The sequence below is a fragment of the Haliotis cracherodii genome, unplaced genomic scaffold (assembly GCF_022045235.1).
Source record: "Haliotis cracherodii isolate W230 unplaced genomic scaffold, xgHalCrac1.p SCAF_11, whole genome shotgun sequence".
NCBI lineage: Eukaryota > Metazoa > Mollusca > Gastropoda > Lepetellida > Haliotidae > Haliotis > Haliotis cracherodii.
In genome coordinates, this window is record NW_027266266.1 from 4,446,689 (window position 1) to 4,466,823 (window position 20,135).

Consider the following 20,135-nt stretch of genomic DNA (forward strand, 5'->3'; position numbering starts at 1 on the left):
AACTATCTGGCAAAATCAGTATTTGGAAGCAAACTGGTATATGTAGCGCTGGGGAGTGGGGAGGTGCAGTCTAGCAGAATGAATGGGGGAACCAATCTGGCATACGCCCTACTTACTATATACTTTACCCTCCTGAGGTGCTTGCTGAAGATTTGCATGGTGTAGCTTCGTTAGCCACCGGTGATAATTTATGCACATAATATAAACTTTTTTGCGAAAAAAGAATAAATGAAAAATAAGTATACGTGTTCTATGTGACCACATCTGATCTATGGGGCCATGGCTATATGCCAGCTTGTGAGAAATGGACGTTTGTTGATATGATCTTATGATAACAGTTGCAACACAACGTGAATAACAAACAGTACACCCTTTATCGCCGTATAGTGAGGTTATATAGTGAGAATAAAAGCGAGGCCACGCGCTGCAGCCAGTTCGGTAAAGAAGAAAGACAGTTTCAAGCGTCCATCGTAACAAGGACTAACAAGGCACACTGAACGTTGAACGAATAATTAGTGTCATGTGACTATGATGAAAGCGAAGTCACGCGCTGTTCTGTCAACAAGGTAGTCAGTTTCAAGCGTTCGTTATAACAAGTACTGATTAACATGGAAAGACGACAGTAAGTATATATTCTCCTCAAATAAGCCTCAGCGTTCATGCAATGATTTTTATTAGTTAACACCATACATGACAATAAACGTATTGGGCAGATGTTCGGTTGACGAGGCCCCTATATCCTGATAACATGCATTCGGCTCCTCTCGGCTTAATCCATCAGAGGCACGGTATGTAGGAGATTGGGGTGCGCGAAGTATTTCATGTACCTACAGCTAGGCAAAGGGAGGTTATCGTTACATTTACACTCGTTACTTTGGATGCAGAAAGATCTCCTTATATTCAAGTACGCCCTAAATCAAATTACCACTACAACCACTCTTTCAATATTGTAAGACGCTTGGATCACTTGTCGGTGTGATCGTTATAATGCTCAACGGCACCTTTCTCTGGCAATAGGAGTTCATGAGAACATTCGTGTTAAATATTCGGTCGATAAGGGATATGGTTGTTTATTACATGTGAGGTGAAATGGGGTTTAAGGTCACGTCCAAGATTATTGCACTTAAATAGTGACGTGCATGCACGTGTGTGTGTGTGTGTGTGTGTGTGTGTGTGTGTGTGTGTGTGTGTGTGTGTGTGTGTGTGTGTGTGTGTATGTATGTGTGTGTGTGTGGCTGCTTGTACTTGTCCGGACTAATGCCGATTTATAGTGCTGCCCAATGAGATATACCTTAACCACTTAACGTCTAAGACCTGCTCTCACATTGAACCGTGATATAACTCATAGTGTTCAAAGCAGCGTTAAACCCCAACTCACCCACGCATTCTTGACAGAACTCCTGAGATTTTGAACTACCGGAATGAAAATGGTCATGGGTGGTCCTTCTACATAAATGACGGCGTCCTCCGGAGAGTTAGCACCACCCCGGAGGATGATATGGAAATTATCCGAAATGTTCAGAAGCTCGAGCTTAGGGACGACGACGTCATCATAGCAGCATATTCCAAATGTGGTAAGAACCTGAGATATACAATTTACGCAAAAAAAATTTAAGGCATGAGGTTCAGTGTGTGGCAAAACCCCTAAACCCCCTAGAAACTCTCTTGTCAAACTGAAGAACACGTTCACCCATCCATCTCTCCTCGACCAACGTTGCTTAACCTCACCTGGTTTATGAGGTGTACCCTGTTCATATGACGACGTGCTACCACATCATGCTGGACCCATGAAGATCCGGGGTAGAATAGATCTTCAGCAACCCATGCTTGCTGTAAAAGGCGACTATGCTTGTCGTAAGAGTCGACTAACGGGATCTGGTGGTCAGGCATGCTGACTTGGTTGATGTATGTCATCGTATCCCAATTGCATGGATCGATGCTCATGATGTCAATGACTGGATTGTCTGGTCCAGACTCGATTATTTACAGACCGCTGTCATATAGCTGGAATATTGCTGAGTGCGGTATTAAACAACAAAGAAACAACATAGCATGCTGGCTTACACAGAAATTCCTTTCAAAGAGGCGTTTAACCCACCTCACTCCAATGCTGTGATTTATCCTCACCCTGATCTTTCCAGGTACCCATTGGTTGTGGGAAATCGTCACTATGCTCAGGGCCGGTAACTCTGAGTACCACAAGAAAAAGAAGGAGATCGCCATGTTAGGGATGCCGAAGTTAGAGCGGGCAGATGAACTTCCCTCACCGCGGGTTCTAAACTCACATCTTCACTTCTGTCATCTCCCGGAGAAACTGGTGGAGAAGCGAATCAAAACAATCTTCATCATGCGAAATCCAAAAGATGTCAGCGTATCTTATTATCATCATGTCAGCGGACTCAAACAGGATGCTGGCTTTGAAGGGACATATTCAGAATATCTGGATCTGTTTCTGGAAGGAAAAGGTGAGTGAAATGTTGATGCTATTAAGTAACATCAAGCCTCATGATAATAACAAAGCCTGATGGTTTAATAAGGTTATTACCACACATGTGTATTTATATAATAATCTAATGGCTGAAATGGGTATTTTAACATTTAATTTAAAATTTAAGTAAACAGATATTAATGATATAATACATTAAACTAAATCTCTGCAGCAATTAAACCCGACACACTTCACGGTGGCACAGTCGTCTACGGCGCCGCAATTCACTGTTGTGTCCCTAGAGCACCGCAGATCCTGGGATCGAATCCCGTTTGTCCCAAGTCTGAACATATATATTTTTGATACACACAAACTATTCCATTAAATGGAAAAGCAGCTCCATTGAGATAGTGGATTAAAGACTAATAGCACATGTATCGAGGAAAGAAGTGCTGGAGTCAATATGAATTTGTGAGCACATTCTTAACCATCAGAGTCCGGGGTTCGATCCCCAGCCGCGTCATACCAAAAGACGTTAAAAGATGGTACTTGTTGTTACCCTGTCTGGCGCTCGGCATTAAGGGGCTCAAACAAGGACTGGTCGGCTCGGAGTCAGTATACTGTGTCTGAGTGGGGTATTGATGTTAAACTGCGGCATGGTATCTCAGTGGGCTAGCACTATAAATCGGACTAGTACAAGCAGCCACACACACACACATACACGTGCATGCACGTCGCTATATAAGTGCAATAATCTTGGACGCGACGTTAAACCCAATTTCACCTCACCTATAACCATCAGATAAGGGTTGAAGTGAGGCCTATTCTTTGACCCAGCCTCTTTTCAAGCTCTGTCCTTTCTCGATGGATTCTGAGCCTGTGGAAAATCTAGACTTGCTTCTCTTAGGCATATAACATTACCATACGTGCTGGGCGGAAGGGAAAATAACATGGTTCAAGACTGTGAGACATACAAGCTCAAGTCGAAAAAGGATGCACAATGGCCACATCAATGGAGTGTATCTGTGACGGCGGATTTTTTAAGTGTAATTTTTCCAAAGAGGAGGTCGTTGTAGTTGCTATGGTTAAATTTAACCAGCAATGTCTGAATGTGGGTTTAAATGCTCTGACGTGCTTCTCCTTGAATGATGGTTCACATGCTCTGACGTGCTGTTTTCTGGACATGGGTCTTAGTTCCCTGACGTGCAGCACTTTCTAAATATGGGTTTAAATGATCTGACGGGCTGCGCTGTATGAATGTGGGTTCAAATGATCTGACGGGCTGCGCTGCCTGAACGTCGTTTTAAATGTTTTTATCTGCTGTGCTGTCAGAATGTGAATCTAAACGCTCTGATTTCTGTGCACCCTGAGTGTGAGTTTTAACGCACTAACGCGCTGCGCTGTCTGAATGAGGACTTTAAGGCTCAAATGTGCTGTTGTCTGAATGTGGGTTTAAACTCTCTGGCGTGCATCCTGTGTAGACCTGGCTAAACGTTCTCACATGCTGCGGTCTGAATGTGGTTTTATACGCTCCCACGTGCTCTGGTCTGAAAATGGGTTTAAACGCTCTCACGGTCTGCCGTCTAAATGTGGGTTTAAACGCTCTGGCGTACTGCTGTCTGAGCGTGGTGCTGACCTTGATGTGCTGTGCTGTCTGAATGTGGGTTTTGATACTCCGATGTGCTGCGCTGTCGTAATTTACAAGTTTGAAAAACTGCTCTGTTGCCTCGCTGCTTCAGTGTGTGTCGGCCTTGTTCTACACATATTCATTTTTATACGTATATGTTTATGAAGTTTGATATATAATTATTTCAACATTTCAGTTAGCGGTGGTGGTTATGTCGACTACGTGAAGGATTGGCGGCAAGTGAAACAGGACAACCCCGACTTGCCTATCTTAACATTGTTTTATGAAAACTTGAAAAAGGTTTGTATGTTTTTGTAGTTTAAGAACTAGATGACATGTGTCGACAAGGCGTCTTGTCTTGTAAGTACACAGTTAGAAGATGTGTCTATGAAGACCTTTAGTCCATAAGTATTGATATTGTTCAGCTAGGTACGTCTATATAAACTAACAGGCAACAGAAACTTCAAACAAATCGAAATTCGCTTAAATTGCGCCCCTATAAGTTCCCTGTGCATGTCATCTGTTGTCATCTTCCCGAGGCAAGTGAGTTAACTAACTATGAAAGTCCAGTTTCCACCCTTGCTGAACTAGGCTGGTATTATGGAGTTAGATTTTGGCTGGACTAACGAGTCTATGCATAGTTCAATCAAAATCGCGCACCGAAATCGAAATCCGGTTCGTAAAGTGTCATGCAGATTTCGGTCGACTGCAGGATTTGCAAAGCATGTGCACCGCTAACTCGTTGTCAACAGATATTTTCTAAATCTTTTCATGCTTTTAATCAAGGTGCTCACGTGATTTGGTGAACTTCGCGATGTAAGACTCGTTTTATCACAATATAGATCTTGATTATCAATCAGATCGTCTTGACTGGGCGCCACCGTTTTGTTTGAATCAAATGCAAGTGATACGCGAGGTTGAATCTGATTGGTCCATAGGAGAGGCATAGAAAGGACATAACTTGTAACAGCCACTGGCGGCGCTACGATTGAGCCCAGGAATTCCAGTTCGGCAAGGGTGGAAACTGGACTTTTAAAGTCAGTTAACTCTCTTGCCTCGCGAAGATGTCTGTTGTGAGCTACCTAACCACATGATAAATGTAGCAGGGCGTGGAGACATCCCACAGATGACATCCTTACCTTGTCAGCTTGCTGACGGGGTTAACCTCTTTGGTCATGTGGACAAGGTGTCCGACCTCGGATCAGGAGGCCCGTGGTTCGAATCTCATCACGGGACTCGGAAATTTTATGGCCGCTACATAAATATAATATTACCCATGACACCCGTATCACATGCAATACCATCGGATAACTTCTTCATTTTTAGTCATCATCAAACATGAGTCTACACTTCCTATTGCCTGTCAGTTTAGACGTATAGGCGAACGTTTTGTGTTTTTGCTTGAGTTACATGTAGTTATACTTTGTTAGATAGTTTTAGCTTTAGTATGCAGGGTCCCAGATTCCGGTTGTGTCAATAACTGGTATATTTCGAGAAAAAGATTGGATGGGTGTACCAATCTATCCCCCGTCTCGATCCGAGTATGGATAGAATAGGACGGCTATTACGCCGAAGCCTTGGTCCTATATTTTTTAATTTTTTTAAATGTGGGCCATTTCACCGAAGTGGTAACGCCTAGTTTTGCTAAAGGTGCTGGCTACGACATTTGGTGCGGGTTAACAACCCGGAAGATTGTGCTTTTAGGATCCTGTTAAAAACATCAAAACGGTTGCCGACTTCATCGGAGAGTCAGTCACTAATGAACTCTGTGAGCAAATAGCGGAAGCGTGCAGCTTTAAGAAGATGAAGGCTGCAGACACGGAGGTGAAGGAGGCTTTTGGTAATTCGTCCGACATCTGGAAAGAAAGTCACAAAGGAATGTACAGAAAAGGTGAAGTTAATCTTAGGTTTGTCATTATCTTCCTCATTTGAATCGTAAATCACGTGACGAGCCGGGATAGAGTAGGTCTCAGATACTATATTGCTTGGTGTGATGACACACTCGGATTAGAAGAAGTACCAAGAATTATATTGTGTTTTGAGGACACAAGGTTAGATTATGTTACAGGTATTTTATTGCTGTGAGGACACACACGGCTTAGGATAGGCCCAAGTATTATATTGCTTGCTGTGTGGACACACGGGTTATAGTAGGTCCCAAGTATAATATTGTTGCTGTGAGGACACACACATTATAGTAGGGCCCAAGTATAATATTGCTTGTTGTGAGGACACACAGATTATAGTAGAGTCCAAGTATAATATTGCTTGCTCTGACGACACACGGGTTATAGTAGGGTCCAAGTATAATATTGCTTGTTGTGAGGACACACAGATTATAGTAGGGTCCAAGTATAATATTGCTTGTTGTGAGGACACACAGATTATAGTAGAGTCCAAGTATAATATTGCTTGTTGTGAGGACACACAGATTATAGTAGGGTCCAAGTATAATATTGCTTGTTGTGAGGACACACGGGTTATAGTAGAGTCCAAGTATAATATTGCTTGTTGTGAGGACACACAGATTATAGTAGGGTCCAAGTATAATATTGCTTGTTGTGAGGACACACAGATTATAGTAGGGTCCAAGTATAATATTGCTTGTTGTGAGGACACACAGATTATAGTAGGGTCCAAGTATAATATTGCTTGTTGTGAAGACACACGGGTTATAGTAGAGTCCAAGTATAATATTGCTTGTTGTGAGGACACACAGATTATAGTAGGGTCCAAGTATAATATTGCTTGTTGTGAGGACACACGGGTTATAGTAGAGTCCAAGTATAATATTGCTTGTTGTGAGGACACACAGATTATAGTAGTGTCCAAGTATAATATTGCTTGCTCTGACGACACACGGGTTATAGTAGAGCCCAAGTATAATATTGCTTGTTGTGAGGACACACAGATTATAGTAGAGTCCAAGTATGATATTGCTTGTTGTGAGGACACACAGATTATAGTAGGGTCCAAGTATAATATTGCTTGTTGTGAGGACACACGGGTTATACTAGGGTCCAAGTATAATATTGCTTGTTGTGAGGACACACAGATTATAGTAGGGTCCAAGTATAATATTGCTTGTTGTGAGGACACACGGGTTATAGTAGAGTCCAAGTATAATATTGCTTGTTGTGAGGACACACAGATTATAGTAGTGTCCAAGTATAATATTGCTTGCTCTGACGACACACGGGTTATAGTAGAGCCCAAGTATAATATTGCTTGTTGTGAGGACACACAGATTATAGTAGAGTCCAAGTATGATATTGCTTGTTGTGAGGACACACAGATTATAGTAGGGTCCAAGTATAATATTGCTTGTTGTGAGGACACACGGGTTATACTAGGGTCCAAGTATAATATTGCTTGTTGTGAGGACACACGGGTTATAGTAGAGTCCAAGTATAATATTGCTTGTTGTGAGGACACACAGATTATAGTAGGGTCCAAGTATAATATTGCTTGTTGTGAGGACACACAGATTATAGTAGGGCCCAAGTATAATATTGCTTGTTGTGAGGACACACGGGTTATAGGAGGTCCCAAGTATTATTTTGCTTTTTGTGAGGACACACTCGGGTAAATACTACGCCTCAAGTTGTATACTGCTTGCCTGGCCGGGACCCGGACCCGGACCCGGTTAAAACAGGTCACCATGCTATTGCAGAAATGATTTCAGGTAAAAACATGTGTTTTGAAGCAGTGGCCTAAAATATCCTGTCTCAAACATTGTTGATATCGTGTCTTAAACATGGTTAATATCCAATCTCAAATGTGGTTGATATCCTGTCTCAAACATTGTTAGTCCTACTTGGACTTACATATGTATTACTTACTCAAGGATATATACTTGCAAAAATGGGCATCGCATGTTTTAAGTTCAGAAAAACGCAATTATTACAAGCTTTTCAAGACAACAATTTCCCCAGAATACTATTTGTTTGACATCAACTTTAAAAGGTTTAGAATAAGTTTAGCACAATTTAGATGCAGCTCTCATAGACTTAGGATCGAAGTAGGCAGGCATAGAAACATAGACAGAGAATTGAGAATATGTGAGCAATGTGATTTAAATGTGATTGAAGATGAGTTTCATTTTCTGTTAGTTTGTCCAAAATACGACCACCTTAGAAGAAAATATATTGATCTGCCTTGTTACGTACATCCCACTCTACAAAGATTTACAACGATCATGTCAACAACTGATAAAGATACTCTAAAAAATCTATCAATGTTCATTTATCATGCTATGTTAATTAGAATATGACCTGTTAAACGGATCTGTAACAACTCCCGAAAACAGAATTGTACTATGGACCTGAGGCCTTCAGTATGGAATAAAACTTATCCTATCCTATCCTACTTAAGGACTTACATATGTATAACTTACTTTAGGACTTACACATTTATTACTTACTAAAGGACTTACATATGTATTAATTTCTTTAGGACTTACATATGCATTACTTACTTAAGGACTTACGTATGTATTATTTACTTAAGGACTTACATATGTATTAATAACTTCATGACTTACATATGTATTACTTACTTGAGGTCTTACATATGCATAAATTATTACTTCAGGACTCACTCTTTTATTTCTTAAGGATTTACATATGTATCAATTACTTCAGGACTTACTCTTGTATTACTTACTTACTTAAGGACTTACATATGTATTACTTACTTTAGGAACTACATATGTATTACTTACTTAAGGACTTACATATGTATTAATTACTTCAGGACTTACTCTTGTATCACTATCTTAAGGACTAACATATATATTACTTACTTAAGGACGTACATATGTATTAATTGCTTAAGGACTCACATATGTATTAATTGCTTAAGGACTCACATATGTATTACTTACTTAAGGACTTACATATGTATTACTTACTTAGGGATTTATATATGTAGTACTTACTTAAAGACTTACATATGTATAACTTACTTAAGGACTTACATATGTATTAATTACTCCAGGACTTACTCTTGTATTATTTACTTAAGGAATCTCATATGTATTACTTACTTAAGGACTAACATATGTATATAACTTACTTAAGGGCTTAAGGACTTACTCATGTTTACTTACTTAAGGACCTAATCATGTATTACTTACTAAAATACTTAAGGATTCATGTCCTGTTATTGTTTCAGGTGAAGTTGGTGATTGGAAGAACTGGATAACAGTTGCTCAAAACGAAAGATTTGATGACGTCATAGACCGAACGTTTGAGGGAACAGGCATTGTATTCACGTATGAATAGCTGACGGATTACAGGCTGATCATTTAAATATATTGTGGAAACTAAATACCAAAATAACATTTATATGTATCAAGCACATATCTATGAATATTAATATGTATGTTGCATGTCAATGTCAAACAGTGGACATGAGTGCTAACCTTTGTATTGTTGACACTGACACCGTGGTAAGGTGTGGAGGAATCAACCAGTGTTGTCACGAGATGGGTGTGGATGAGTGAGTGAGTTGTGTTTTAAACATATTTTATTGAAATATATTGTCAAGGGACTTGACAATAGTTATCCAACAAATGTGGCCCTTCTCCTGATACATATATACAGATTTTTAATTATATGCATTATATTACAAAGTGACAAACAGAGATTCACATACACACAAAAAGAAACGCACAGGTAGCTCTTTAGTAAATTTATTGTACCCAATAAAGTCGACATATTTAATTTAATATCATAGATACAAATATGAAATTTTGGAGCTCGATAGTCACATGTTGTCGTGTCACAAAGCCATCGAAAACTGTTCATTGTCATGTCACATAAGGCCACAAGGTTGCGCTGAACTCAATATCTAGTGTGACCGCCCCGGGCAGCAATCACGGCTCAGCATCTCCTCGGCACTGACTGGGTAAGTGTACGAATTCTGTCCTGCGGAATTCTGCGCCATTCTGCTTGTAGCGCGTTGGCCAGTTGTGGGAGTGTCTGCGGCGTGTTCTGACGTTGACGTAAATGTCGATCGAGTTCATCCCAGAGGTGTTCGAATTGGTTGAGATCTGGAAATCTCGTCGGCCAGGGTAAAGCGTTGATGTTGGCATTATGAAGGTAGTCTACCGTGACACGAGCTGTGTGCGTTGGAGGGTTGTCCTGTGGAAACAGCTTCCTCTGGCAGTCAATGATTGGAAGAAGTTTAGGTTGAAGAATGTGATTAATGTAGCGATTTGCTGTCAAATGTCCCTGAACCACAACCAAGTCAGATCTCGTGATGTAGGATATGGCTCTCCACACCATGACACTACCGCCACCGGAATTGTCGAATTCACTCACACAATGTGGGACAAAACGCTCATTTCAACGACGATAAACACGTTGTCTTCCATCTCGCCGGTAAAGAAGCAAATGTAATTCATCGCTACATCACACTCGTCTTCAGTTTCTCAAATTCCAAGGCTGTAAGGTATGGTACCAACGCAAGCGTCGCTGTCGATAGATCCGTTGGAAAACAGGGACGATAACTGGTCTTCTGGGTCGGATTCCAGCCTCGTGAAGATGGTTCCTGACAGTCTAGTCCGATATCCTCCTCCTACCAGGAATGGGTCCTGCAGTCTCCGTAGCTGTGGCATTGCGATGACGTAGGTGGAGCAGTCGAATGTAGCGATCCTGTGCAGGGGTGGTGATTCATGGTTGGTCGGTTCTCGGCCGGTCTGCAGTGGAATTGAACTGTGTGTGTCGGTCCCAAAGGCGGCAAATGGTGGATGTTGAAGTGGCGTGCAACAGAAGACTCCGATTCCCCTCTTTGGATACGTCGAATGGCGATGTTCCGCCCGGCAGCACGGAGTCTCGGCATTTTCGAACTTGAAAAATGATGACAACTGAATGACAAATTATTATACCACGAGTTACGAATGCCATAACTCGCACGTGCATTTTGCTTTACTGTTTTCCTCCATGACATTTTTGAACAAGTGTGAAAACAATGCCGTTTAAGACATTGCAAATCGACAAAGGCTGAGTTTTGACGCACCGTTTGTCTAATATCAGGCCACCAAAAATTATCCATTAACATATCTCCAATATATGTATACCCGATTTTTTGTCAAGTCAGTTTCAATGAACCACATACTAACTGTGCGTTTCTTTTTTAGTATTATATTGCATGTACAGTGACAGTTAACACTGAGTGAGATTTCTCAGTTCGCTATACACGTCACTAATTAGTGATAGATGGGCCTTGTCGGTGATCAGACATTAGTTCGCTATATCCGTTAGTTCGCTGTAGAGAGTTCGTTATATACGTAAAGTTTATATGATATTATATAGGAGATAAATCGGTGATTTTTTAACAGTTCGTTGTATCCGTTTGTTCGCTATATCCGTGTTCGTTATATCCGTGTTCTACTGTATTTAGAAATGTTATGGAAGAACATTTTGTTACTGTTGAGCATATGTACACAAGAAATAAAGTATATTTATAATAACTATTGTTTTTACACGTATATTAATATCATTACAGAGTGAGCTAGTTTGCTTTGAACAGTTTTTCTGTTATGTCCCCTTTGTGGCCGCTTCATGTGGGACAGGACAGCTCGAACTGATGGAGGACCTGGACACGTGCTACTTTGGCGAAACTGAAAAGCGCGGGCCAGGCCCTAAAACATGACTAGGGCGACCAACAGCACCCACACTACCACCCTCCCAACGGTGTGCAGTAAACTAGGTGACTGTCATAACGCAACAGTCGACCGAGACCAGTTTAACCCACAATCATACAAAGGACAAAGCACACTGAACGTTGAACGAGTAATCAGTGTCACATGACTATGATGAAAGCGAAGTCACGCGCTGTTGGACGTTCTGTCAACAAGGAAGTCAGTTTCAAGCGTTCGTTATAACTAGTACTGATTAACATGGAAAGACGACAGTAAGTATATTTTCTCCTCAAATAAGCCTCAGCGTTAATGCATTGATTTTTATTAGTTAACACCATACGCGACGATAGGGCAGATGTTCGGTTGACGACGCCCCCATATCCCGATGACATGCATTCGGCAGCCCTCGGCATAATCCGTCAGATATACAGTACGTACGGGTGTGAGGTGCGGGAAAGTATCTCATATACTTGGAGCTAGGCAAAGGGAGGTAATTGTTAATTTGAAATCGTTTATTGGTTCTCAAACTGTATCTCCTCTACCGCTGCAACTACTCGTTCAATACTGTCACACGCTAGGGAAACGGGTCTGATCACTAGTCAGTGTGATCGGTGTAGTGCTCCATGGCGCACCTTCCCCTGGGAGTATGAGTGGATAATGAAATTCGTGTTTAAAGCTCGATATGTTTTCTAAATGTGACAAATAGTATGTTTTAGCAATTCATGTATGTCGGGTGAGAAAGCGAATTGGAATTATGTAATGATTGTTTTTGCATCCGTTTAGGCGTGTTTTGTTGTGATTACGTTGTGGAGAGAAGGTACTAGCATGGGAAAATACAGCTACAATCAGCTCGGTTGTATCACACACAGTTCAAGAATTTAGAACCTGTTGAAGAAAAATAGCAAATTTCTGCAGAAAATAGCAACTTTTTGCTGAAACGATGTCATTTCAGGTCTACTTATTACTCATTTTGTTAGGTTATCAACGTACATTACATTTCTTTGCGAAAAACACATAACTTAAAGGAGGGGGCAGTATTGGCACTCAGTTGTCTATGGCGCGGCAATAAATTATGCAGAATTGCGCCCCTTGCGAGTGTGAGGATCCGCGGGTTTGGAACCCAGGTTCATCATAATTATGATCGTTGGATAGTAAGCAACATACCATTCTCGATGGGGGCAACAATTACCAAACGTCAGAAACTTGCGTCAGGTTTGCTGACACATTAAAGAAACAACTCATTAACGGCGTTAAAACCAACTCACTCACTCACTCAACCACTCACACACTCATCCTTCATAGAACTCCCGAGATTCTGGACTACCGGAATGAGAATGGTCATGGGTGGTCCTTCTACATAAATGATGGCGTCCTTCGGAGAGTTGGCACCACCCCTGAGGATGATATGGAAATGATCCGAAATGTTCAGAAGCTCGAGCTGAGGGACGATGACGTCCTGATAGCGGCATATCCCAAATGTGGTAAGAACCTGAGATAGAAGATTTACTCAGTAAGTGATTTTAAAATGAATAATATGATTTCTAGAGTGTGAGTGAATGTTGTTCAACACCGCAATAAGCATGTCGGTCAGGGTGGAAACACGAGATAGACGATGTTCTCAATAAATGATTTTGAAATGAATAATATGATTTCTAGTGTGTGAGTGAATGTTAATTACGCCGCAGTAAGCATGTCGGTCAGGGTGGAAACACGAGATAGACGATTTACTCAATAAATGATCTCAAAATGAATGATATGATTTCTAGTGTGTGAACGAATGTTGTTGAACGCCGCAGTAAGAATGTGGTTTAGTGTGGAAACACGAGAAAGACGATTTACTCAATAAACAATTTTAATACGAATAAATTGATTTCTAGTGTTTTGAGAGAATGTTGTTTAACTGTGCAGTCAGCATGTGAAACAGTGTGAGGCAAAACCGAAACCTTAGAAACTGTCACGTCATGCTGACGAACACGATCACTTATCTATCTACTCATCGCGAGCAAAGTTACTTAAACTCACCTAATTTGTGACATGTAATTCCATTCAAAGCGGCGTTAAACCCAACTGACACAATTCTGTCTATTCTGATCCTTCCAGGTACCCACTGGTTGTGGGAAATCGTCACCATGCTCAGGGCCGGTAACTCTGAGTACCACAACAAGCCGAAAGAGATCGCCATGTTGGGGATGCCGAAATATGAGCGGGCTGATGAACTTCCCTCACCGCGGGTTCTAAACTCGCATCTTTACCTCCGCCATCTCCCGGAGAAACTGGTGGAGAAGCGAATAAAAACAATCTTCATCATGCGAAATCCAAAGGATGTTAGCGTATCGTATTATCACCATGTCAACGGACTCAAACAGAGTCTCGGGTTTGAAGGAACGTATTCAGAATATCTGGATCTGTTCCTGGTAGGAAAAGGTGAGTGAAGATTCAATTAAGTCTTATCAAGCCGCTGATCGTGGGAACAAACGGCTTGTATGTGTTTACAATAATCTAATAGCAGATATGCTATATTAATGTGATGCTTAAAGAAGTCAACAATTGACATAATTTTCTTTAGCAAATAATCCCATACAGTTCACGGTGGCATATTCGTGTACATCCTCCCATGCCGAACTGGGCTGGTATTATGGAGTCATATTTTGGCTGGACTAACGAGTCTGCATAGTCAAATCGAAATCGCGTCCCGAAATCGAAATCCGGTTAGTAAACTGTCGTGCACGTTTCGGTCGATTGCAAGATTGCAAAGGATGTGCACCGCCAACTCGGCGTCAGCAGATATTTTCCAAATTTTTTCATGATTTTAATCAAGATGCTCACCTGATCTGATGCACTTTGCGATGTAAGACCCGTTTTGTCACAATATAGAACTTGATTATTCATCAGATCGACTAAACTGGGCGCCGCCATTTAGTTTGAAGCAAATGCAAGTGATACAAGAGGTGGAATCTGATTGGCCAATAGGAGGGGCATAGAAGGGACACAACTCGTAATAACCACTGGTGGCGCTACGATCGAGCCCATAAACTCCAGTCTAGTTCGAAAAGGATGGAAACTGGACTTTTATAGTCAGTTCCCACCTCGGTAAGATGAGTCGTGTAAGACGCCACAATTCGTTGTGCATAGTTAAGGCCCTTGGGCACACCCAAAACCTATGAACGTGGGTTCGAAACGGTTCACCCTGATAATGTTTCAAGCATTGTCAGCTCTATACCCGAGCTTGTGGATTTTACCAAAGTGGTGAACATCTGAGACCTGCATCTCTATGGGCTTTCTTCCCACGCTCTAACGTCCTGCAGCCTGAATGTGGGTTTAGCGTTCTTACATGGTTCGCTCTCTGAATGTGTCATGTGGTTCTACGTAGCATCGCTGCTTCAGTGTGTACCTTCTTGTGTTTATGTTTGTTTGTTTGGTGGTTGTTTAACGCAACACTCAGCAATATTCTATATGACGGCGATCTGTATATAATCGAGTCTCGACAAGACTATCCAGTGATTGACATCGTGATCATCGATCCACGCAATTGGGATACGATGACATGCGTCAACCAAGTCTGCGAGCCTGACCACCCGATCCCGTTAGTCGCCTCTTATGACAAGCACAGTCGCCGTTTATGACCATACCGCCTCCGTGGTCTAGTGGTAGAGTGTCCGCCCCCGGAGAGCGGAAGGCCCGGAGTTCGATCCCCGGCCGCGTCATACCAAAACACGTTAAAAAATGGTCCTGTTTCCCTGTCTGGCGCTCGACATTAAGGGGCTAAAACAAGGACTGGTCGGCTCGGAGTCAGTATACTGTGTCTGAGTGGGGTATTCATGTTAAACTGAAGCATGGTATCTCAGTGAGCTGGCACTATAAATCGGCATTAGTCCGGACTAGTACAAGCAGCCACACACAAACGTGCATGCACGTCGCTATATAAGTGCAATAATCTTGGACGCAATGTTAAATCCAATTTCACCTCACCTCACCTCAACTCACCGTTTACGGCAAACAGGGGTTGCTGAAGACCCATTCTAACCCGAATTTTCAGGGGTCCGGCCTTGTTGACATACGTTATTATGTACAAATAGGTTTTTGAAGTTTTATATAAATATATATGAGAGCGTCAAATGTTTCAGTCAGCAGTGGTTGTTATTTCGACTATCTGAAGGATTGGCAGCAGGTGAAACAGGACAACCCGGACTTGCCTATCTTAACATTGTTTTATGAAAACTTGAAAAAGGTTTGTAATTTTTCATCGTTTAAGACAAAGATGGCCTGTATAGACAAGATGTCATGGTCAGCTAAGTACACAGTTAGAAAGATTGATTTGTATTCCATCAATATGTTGAACTTAGTACATCTATATACACTACCGGGCAAAAGAAAGTAAACATTTGAAAATTCCCACTTTGAAATTGTTACTCCAAGGTGACGCCATGCCCATGTCATCTGTTGTTTGATATACTCATTGATATGAGGCGTGTAATATCGCCTGTGATACCCGAAGCAAATGGGTAATTCACTGGCGAATAACAATTTCTTGTTTGTTGCAATGTTGGCCACAATCACACATGTGGGTGTACTTCCTTTTGATGTTGAGCGGATACGTGGTTTTGGAAAAAGAGGAAACGTTTTGTGTTTTCACAATTTAGCAATTATGTTATCTTTGGAAGATATGTCACCACCAGTTTAAGAGAAGGAGCTGGCCAAAACATTTGGCTGTACAGAATCACCCTGATGGTTCTCATTTTAGGATACTGTTGAAAACATCAAAAAGGTTGCCGAGTTCATCGGCGAGTCAGTCACTGAAGAACTATGTGAGCAAATAGCAGAGGCATGCAGCTTTAAGAATCTGAAGGTTGCAGCCACGGACGTGAAGGAGGAATTACCAAATGGCAATCGGTCAGAAGTCTGGAAGGAAGGACACGAAGGGATGTACAGAAAAGGTGAGATTAATGTGAGGTTTGCCATTGTCTTCATTTGAATCGTAAATCACACGACCATCCGAGTTGAAGTAGGTCCCAAGTATTTTATTGCTTTTTGTTAGGACACACACGGGATAGAGTATGTCCCTAGTATTATAATGCTTATTGAGGGGACACCAACGGGTTAACTCGTGAAGATTCCGGTTGAGAATCCATCTACAGCAACCAAAGCTTGTCGCAAGAGACTAATGGGATTGGGTGGTGAGGCTCGGTGATTAGGCAGGTGCATGTCATCCTATCCCAACCGCGCACACAGATGCTCACGAGGTCAATCATGCATTGTATTGTTTGTTGTGAGGACACATATGGATTAGGGCCCGTGAAGATCCGGGGTAGAATAGGTCTTCAGCAAACCATGCTTGCCGTAAAAGGCGACTATGCTTTTCGTAAGAGGTGACTAACGGGATCGGGTGGTCACGCTCGCAGACTTGGTTGATGCATGTCATCGATCCCAATTGCGTGGATCAGTGCTCATGATATCAATCACTTGATTGTCTGCTCCAGACTCTATTATTTACAGACCGCCGTCATATAGCTGGAATATTGTTGAGTACGGCGTTAAACAACAAACAAACAAACATATGGGTTAGAATAGGATACAAGTATTTTATTGCACGCACTGGTAAGAATAGGTCCCAAATATTATATAGCATTTCATGAGAACAATCTAACCAGTAGAGTTGGTCCAAAGTATTATATTGCTTATACTGGTTAGTATAGGTTACAAGTATTTATTGGTTGTCGTGAGGATACACACTGGTTAGTATAGGTTACAAGTATTTATTGGTTGTCGTGAGGATACACACTGGTTAGTATAGGTTACAAGTATTATATTGCTTGTCGTGAGGACACACACTGGTTAGTATAGGTTACAAGTATTATATTGCTTGTCGTGAGGATATACACTGGTTAGTATAGGTTACAAGTATTATATTGCTTGTCGTGAGGATACACACTGGTTAGTATAGGTTACAAGTATTATATTGCTTGTCGTGAGGATATACACTGGTTAGTATAGGTTACAAGTATTATATTGCTTGTCGTGAGGATACACACTGGTTAGTATAGGTTACATGTATTATATTGCTTGTCGTGAGGATACACACTGGTTAGTATAGGTTACAAGTATTATATTGCTTGTCGTGAGGATACACACTGGTTAGTATAGGTTACAAGTATTATATTGCTAGTCGTGAGGATACACACTGGTTAGTATAGGTTACAAGTACTATATTGCTTGTCGTGAGGATACACACTGGTTAGTATAGGTTACATGTATTATATTGCTTGCCGTGAGGACACACACTGGTTAGTATAGGTTACAAGTACTATATTGCTTGTCGTGAGGATACACACTGGTTAGTATAGGTTACAAGTATTATATTGCTTGTCGTGAGGATACACACTGGTTAGTATAGGTTACAACTACTATATTGCTTGTCGTGAGGATACACACTGGTTAGTATAGGTTACATGTATTATATTGCTTGTCGTGAGGACACACACTGGTTAGTATAGGTTACAAGTACTATATTGCTTGTCGTGAGGATACACACTGGTTAGTATAGGTTACAAGTATTATATTGCTTGTCGTGAGGATACACACTGGTTAGTATAGGTTACAAGTATTATATTGCTTGTCGTGAGGACACACACTGGTTAGTATAGGTTACAACTACTATATTGCTTGTTGGGAGGACACGCACTGGTTAGAAAAGGTCCAAGTGTTAAAGGTCCTATTACCTAAATGCTCTCCATATTCGTAACATAAAACGTTTAGAAAGTTATACTGAGGCCTTGACTTTTGCGACCTGGATCAAACATCTCCTGAGCTAGGGCCCTATGACGTGTTTTGAAATCTTGGTAGAAAGAACAAGCTCGATCGTATCTCAAAACTTGTGAAATGTAAACCCAAAAGCCTGGAGCTGCAGGAATATGCTCGACATAAAGGGAAAGTTAACTATTGGAAAGTTGTAGATAGTGTTTGTCGAGAGGGCAATGTCCCAGTGTACCAGGGCCATGGCATATATTACTTGCTTGAGGACTTAAGTACTTACTCGTGTATTACTTGAGTACTTACTCATGTTTTTACTTCTTTAAGGACTAAAATCATGTACCGTTATTTTTTCAGGTGAAGTTGGGGATTGGAAGAACTGGATAACAGTTGCTCAAGACGAAAGATTTGATGACGTCATAGACCGAAAATTTGAAGCTAAAGGCATTGTGTTCACGTATGAATAGCCAACAGATAACAGGGTGATCATATTTATATGTTGTTGATGAAACTAAATGCCAATTATCAGTATTATTTGTCAGGAACCCAACCCACGTTCAGCGGATCCTCCTACTATTAAACAAGTAAATATGCAAGGCGAAGAGTGAGTGAGTTATGGTTTTACGCCGTTTTAAGCAATATTCCAGCAATATCACGGCGGGGGACACCAGATATGGGCTTCACACTTTGTATCCATGTCGGGATTCGAACCCGGGTCTTCGGTGTGACGAGCGAACGCTTTAACCACCAGGCTACCCGACCGCCCAGCAAGGGGAAGAACGGTACCTGGGATGAATGGGCAGCCAGTGCCCCCAGACAGACCAACTGAACTACTGAGTATCATACTGCATGTTTTAGAAATGATATGGGAGATTGTCTTATTTTGTCACCGTTGATCATATGAACGCGAGAAATAAAATATATTTATTCATTGTTCTTACACATCTATTATTGCAGGGTAATATGATTGTAATGCGAGTGAGTTACGCCGCTTTGAACACTATTTAAGTTATATCACGGTGTGGCAGTTTACGTTAGAGGAAAGCTGGTACTAATGCAAACCCCGGACAGGGCAAGGTGATGCAACCCTAGAAACATCATCAGGATGGCGTGTTATTCGAACCCACGATCATAGGTAAGGGCACGCCTAAGGGACGCAACTCTTCACAGCCTCCACTGGACCACCCGTGACTCCCTGTGAAGTTTGAACGTCATCTGCTACTAATACAATAAACGAAATGATTTAACGCAAAATTTCAATTTTATTGCACATTAAGATCAATCAAGTCCACGATGACATACCTGCAGTCCTGATGAAACAACGCTTGAGCAAGAGTCGTATGAGGTTCTTTGAAATTTTAATGGAAAGAGCATGCTCTATTGTACCTCAAAAGTTGTGACATGCAGACACCAGAGGCTGAAGCTGCTGGAATATTGCTCCGGGCACAAATGTTCTACCTCTCTGGATGACCATACTCGCCCTATAAGTCGCTCGAGCTGCCTTTTATATGCTCTTGTCCTCTCGGAATATTCCTCAAGTTGAAACTGAAAATGCATTGTGAAGGTGCTGTCCCGTTTTTCGTTTACTCGCGTCTTGTGTCGTTTGTGCATGGGGGTTATGTATGCAATTTCCAATTCGTCCGAATTGACCAATCCGTGAGTTGTGACCTGGACCAGTGTGTCCC

General features: G+C 41.5%; 1 protein-coding gene across 3 annotated transcripts; it reads left to right on the top strand.

Annotated features, from left to right (window-relative positions):
- Window positions 1-577: 577 nt before the first annotated feature.
- Window positions 578-19,159, top strand: LOC139456131 (sulfotransferase 1C2-like). 3 transcript variants are annotated; one of them, XM_071237666.1, is made up of 6 exons: window positions 578-622; window positions 1,396-1,574; window positions 2,142-2,465; window positions 4,252-4,355; window positions 5,760-5,946; window positions 18,808-19,159. In XM_071237666.1, exons 1-6 carry the CDS (start codon window positions 609-611, stop codon window positions 18,915-18,917), a joined length of 918 nt encoding a protein of 305 aa, XP_071093767.1. In that variant the 5' UTR covers window positions 578-608; the 3' UTR covers window positions 18,918-19,159. The 3 variants fall into 3 exon arrangements, with proteins under 3 accessions (XP_071093767.1, XP_071093766.1, XP_071093769.1); XM_071237665.1 differs by lacking the exon at window positions 18,808-19,159 and adding an exon at window positions 9,231-11,504; XM_071237668.1 differs by lacking the exons at window positions 578-622; window positions 1,396-1,574; window positions 2,142-2,465; window positions 4,252-4,355; window positions 5,760-5,946 and adding exons at window positions 11,769-11,975; window positions 13,006-13,184; window positions 13,804-14,127; window positions 15,828-15,931; window positions 16,445-16,637 and having other exon boundaries at window positions 18,808-19,148.
- The last annotated feature ends 976 nt before the right edge of the window (window positions 19,160-20,135 follow it).

Excerpts from the sequence above, each read along its gene's own strand:
- LOC139456131 (XM_071237668.1), top strand. Across the intron at positions 14,128-15,827 it reads TCTGTTCCTGGTAGGAAAAG|TCAGCAGTGGTTGTTATTTC; the intron begins GTGAGTGAAGAT and ends CAAATGTTTCAG. Across the intron at positions 15,932-16,444 it reads TTTATGAAAACTTGAAAAAG|GATACTGTTGAAAACATCAA; the intron begins GTTTGTAATTTT and ends TTCTCATTTTAG.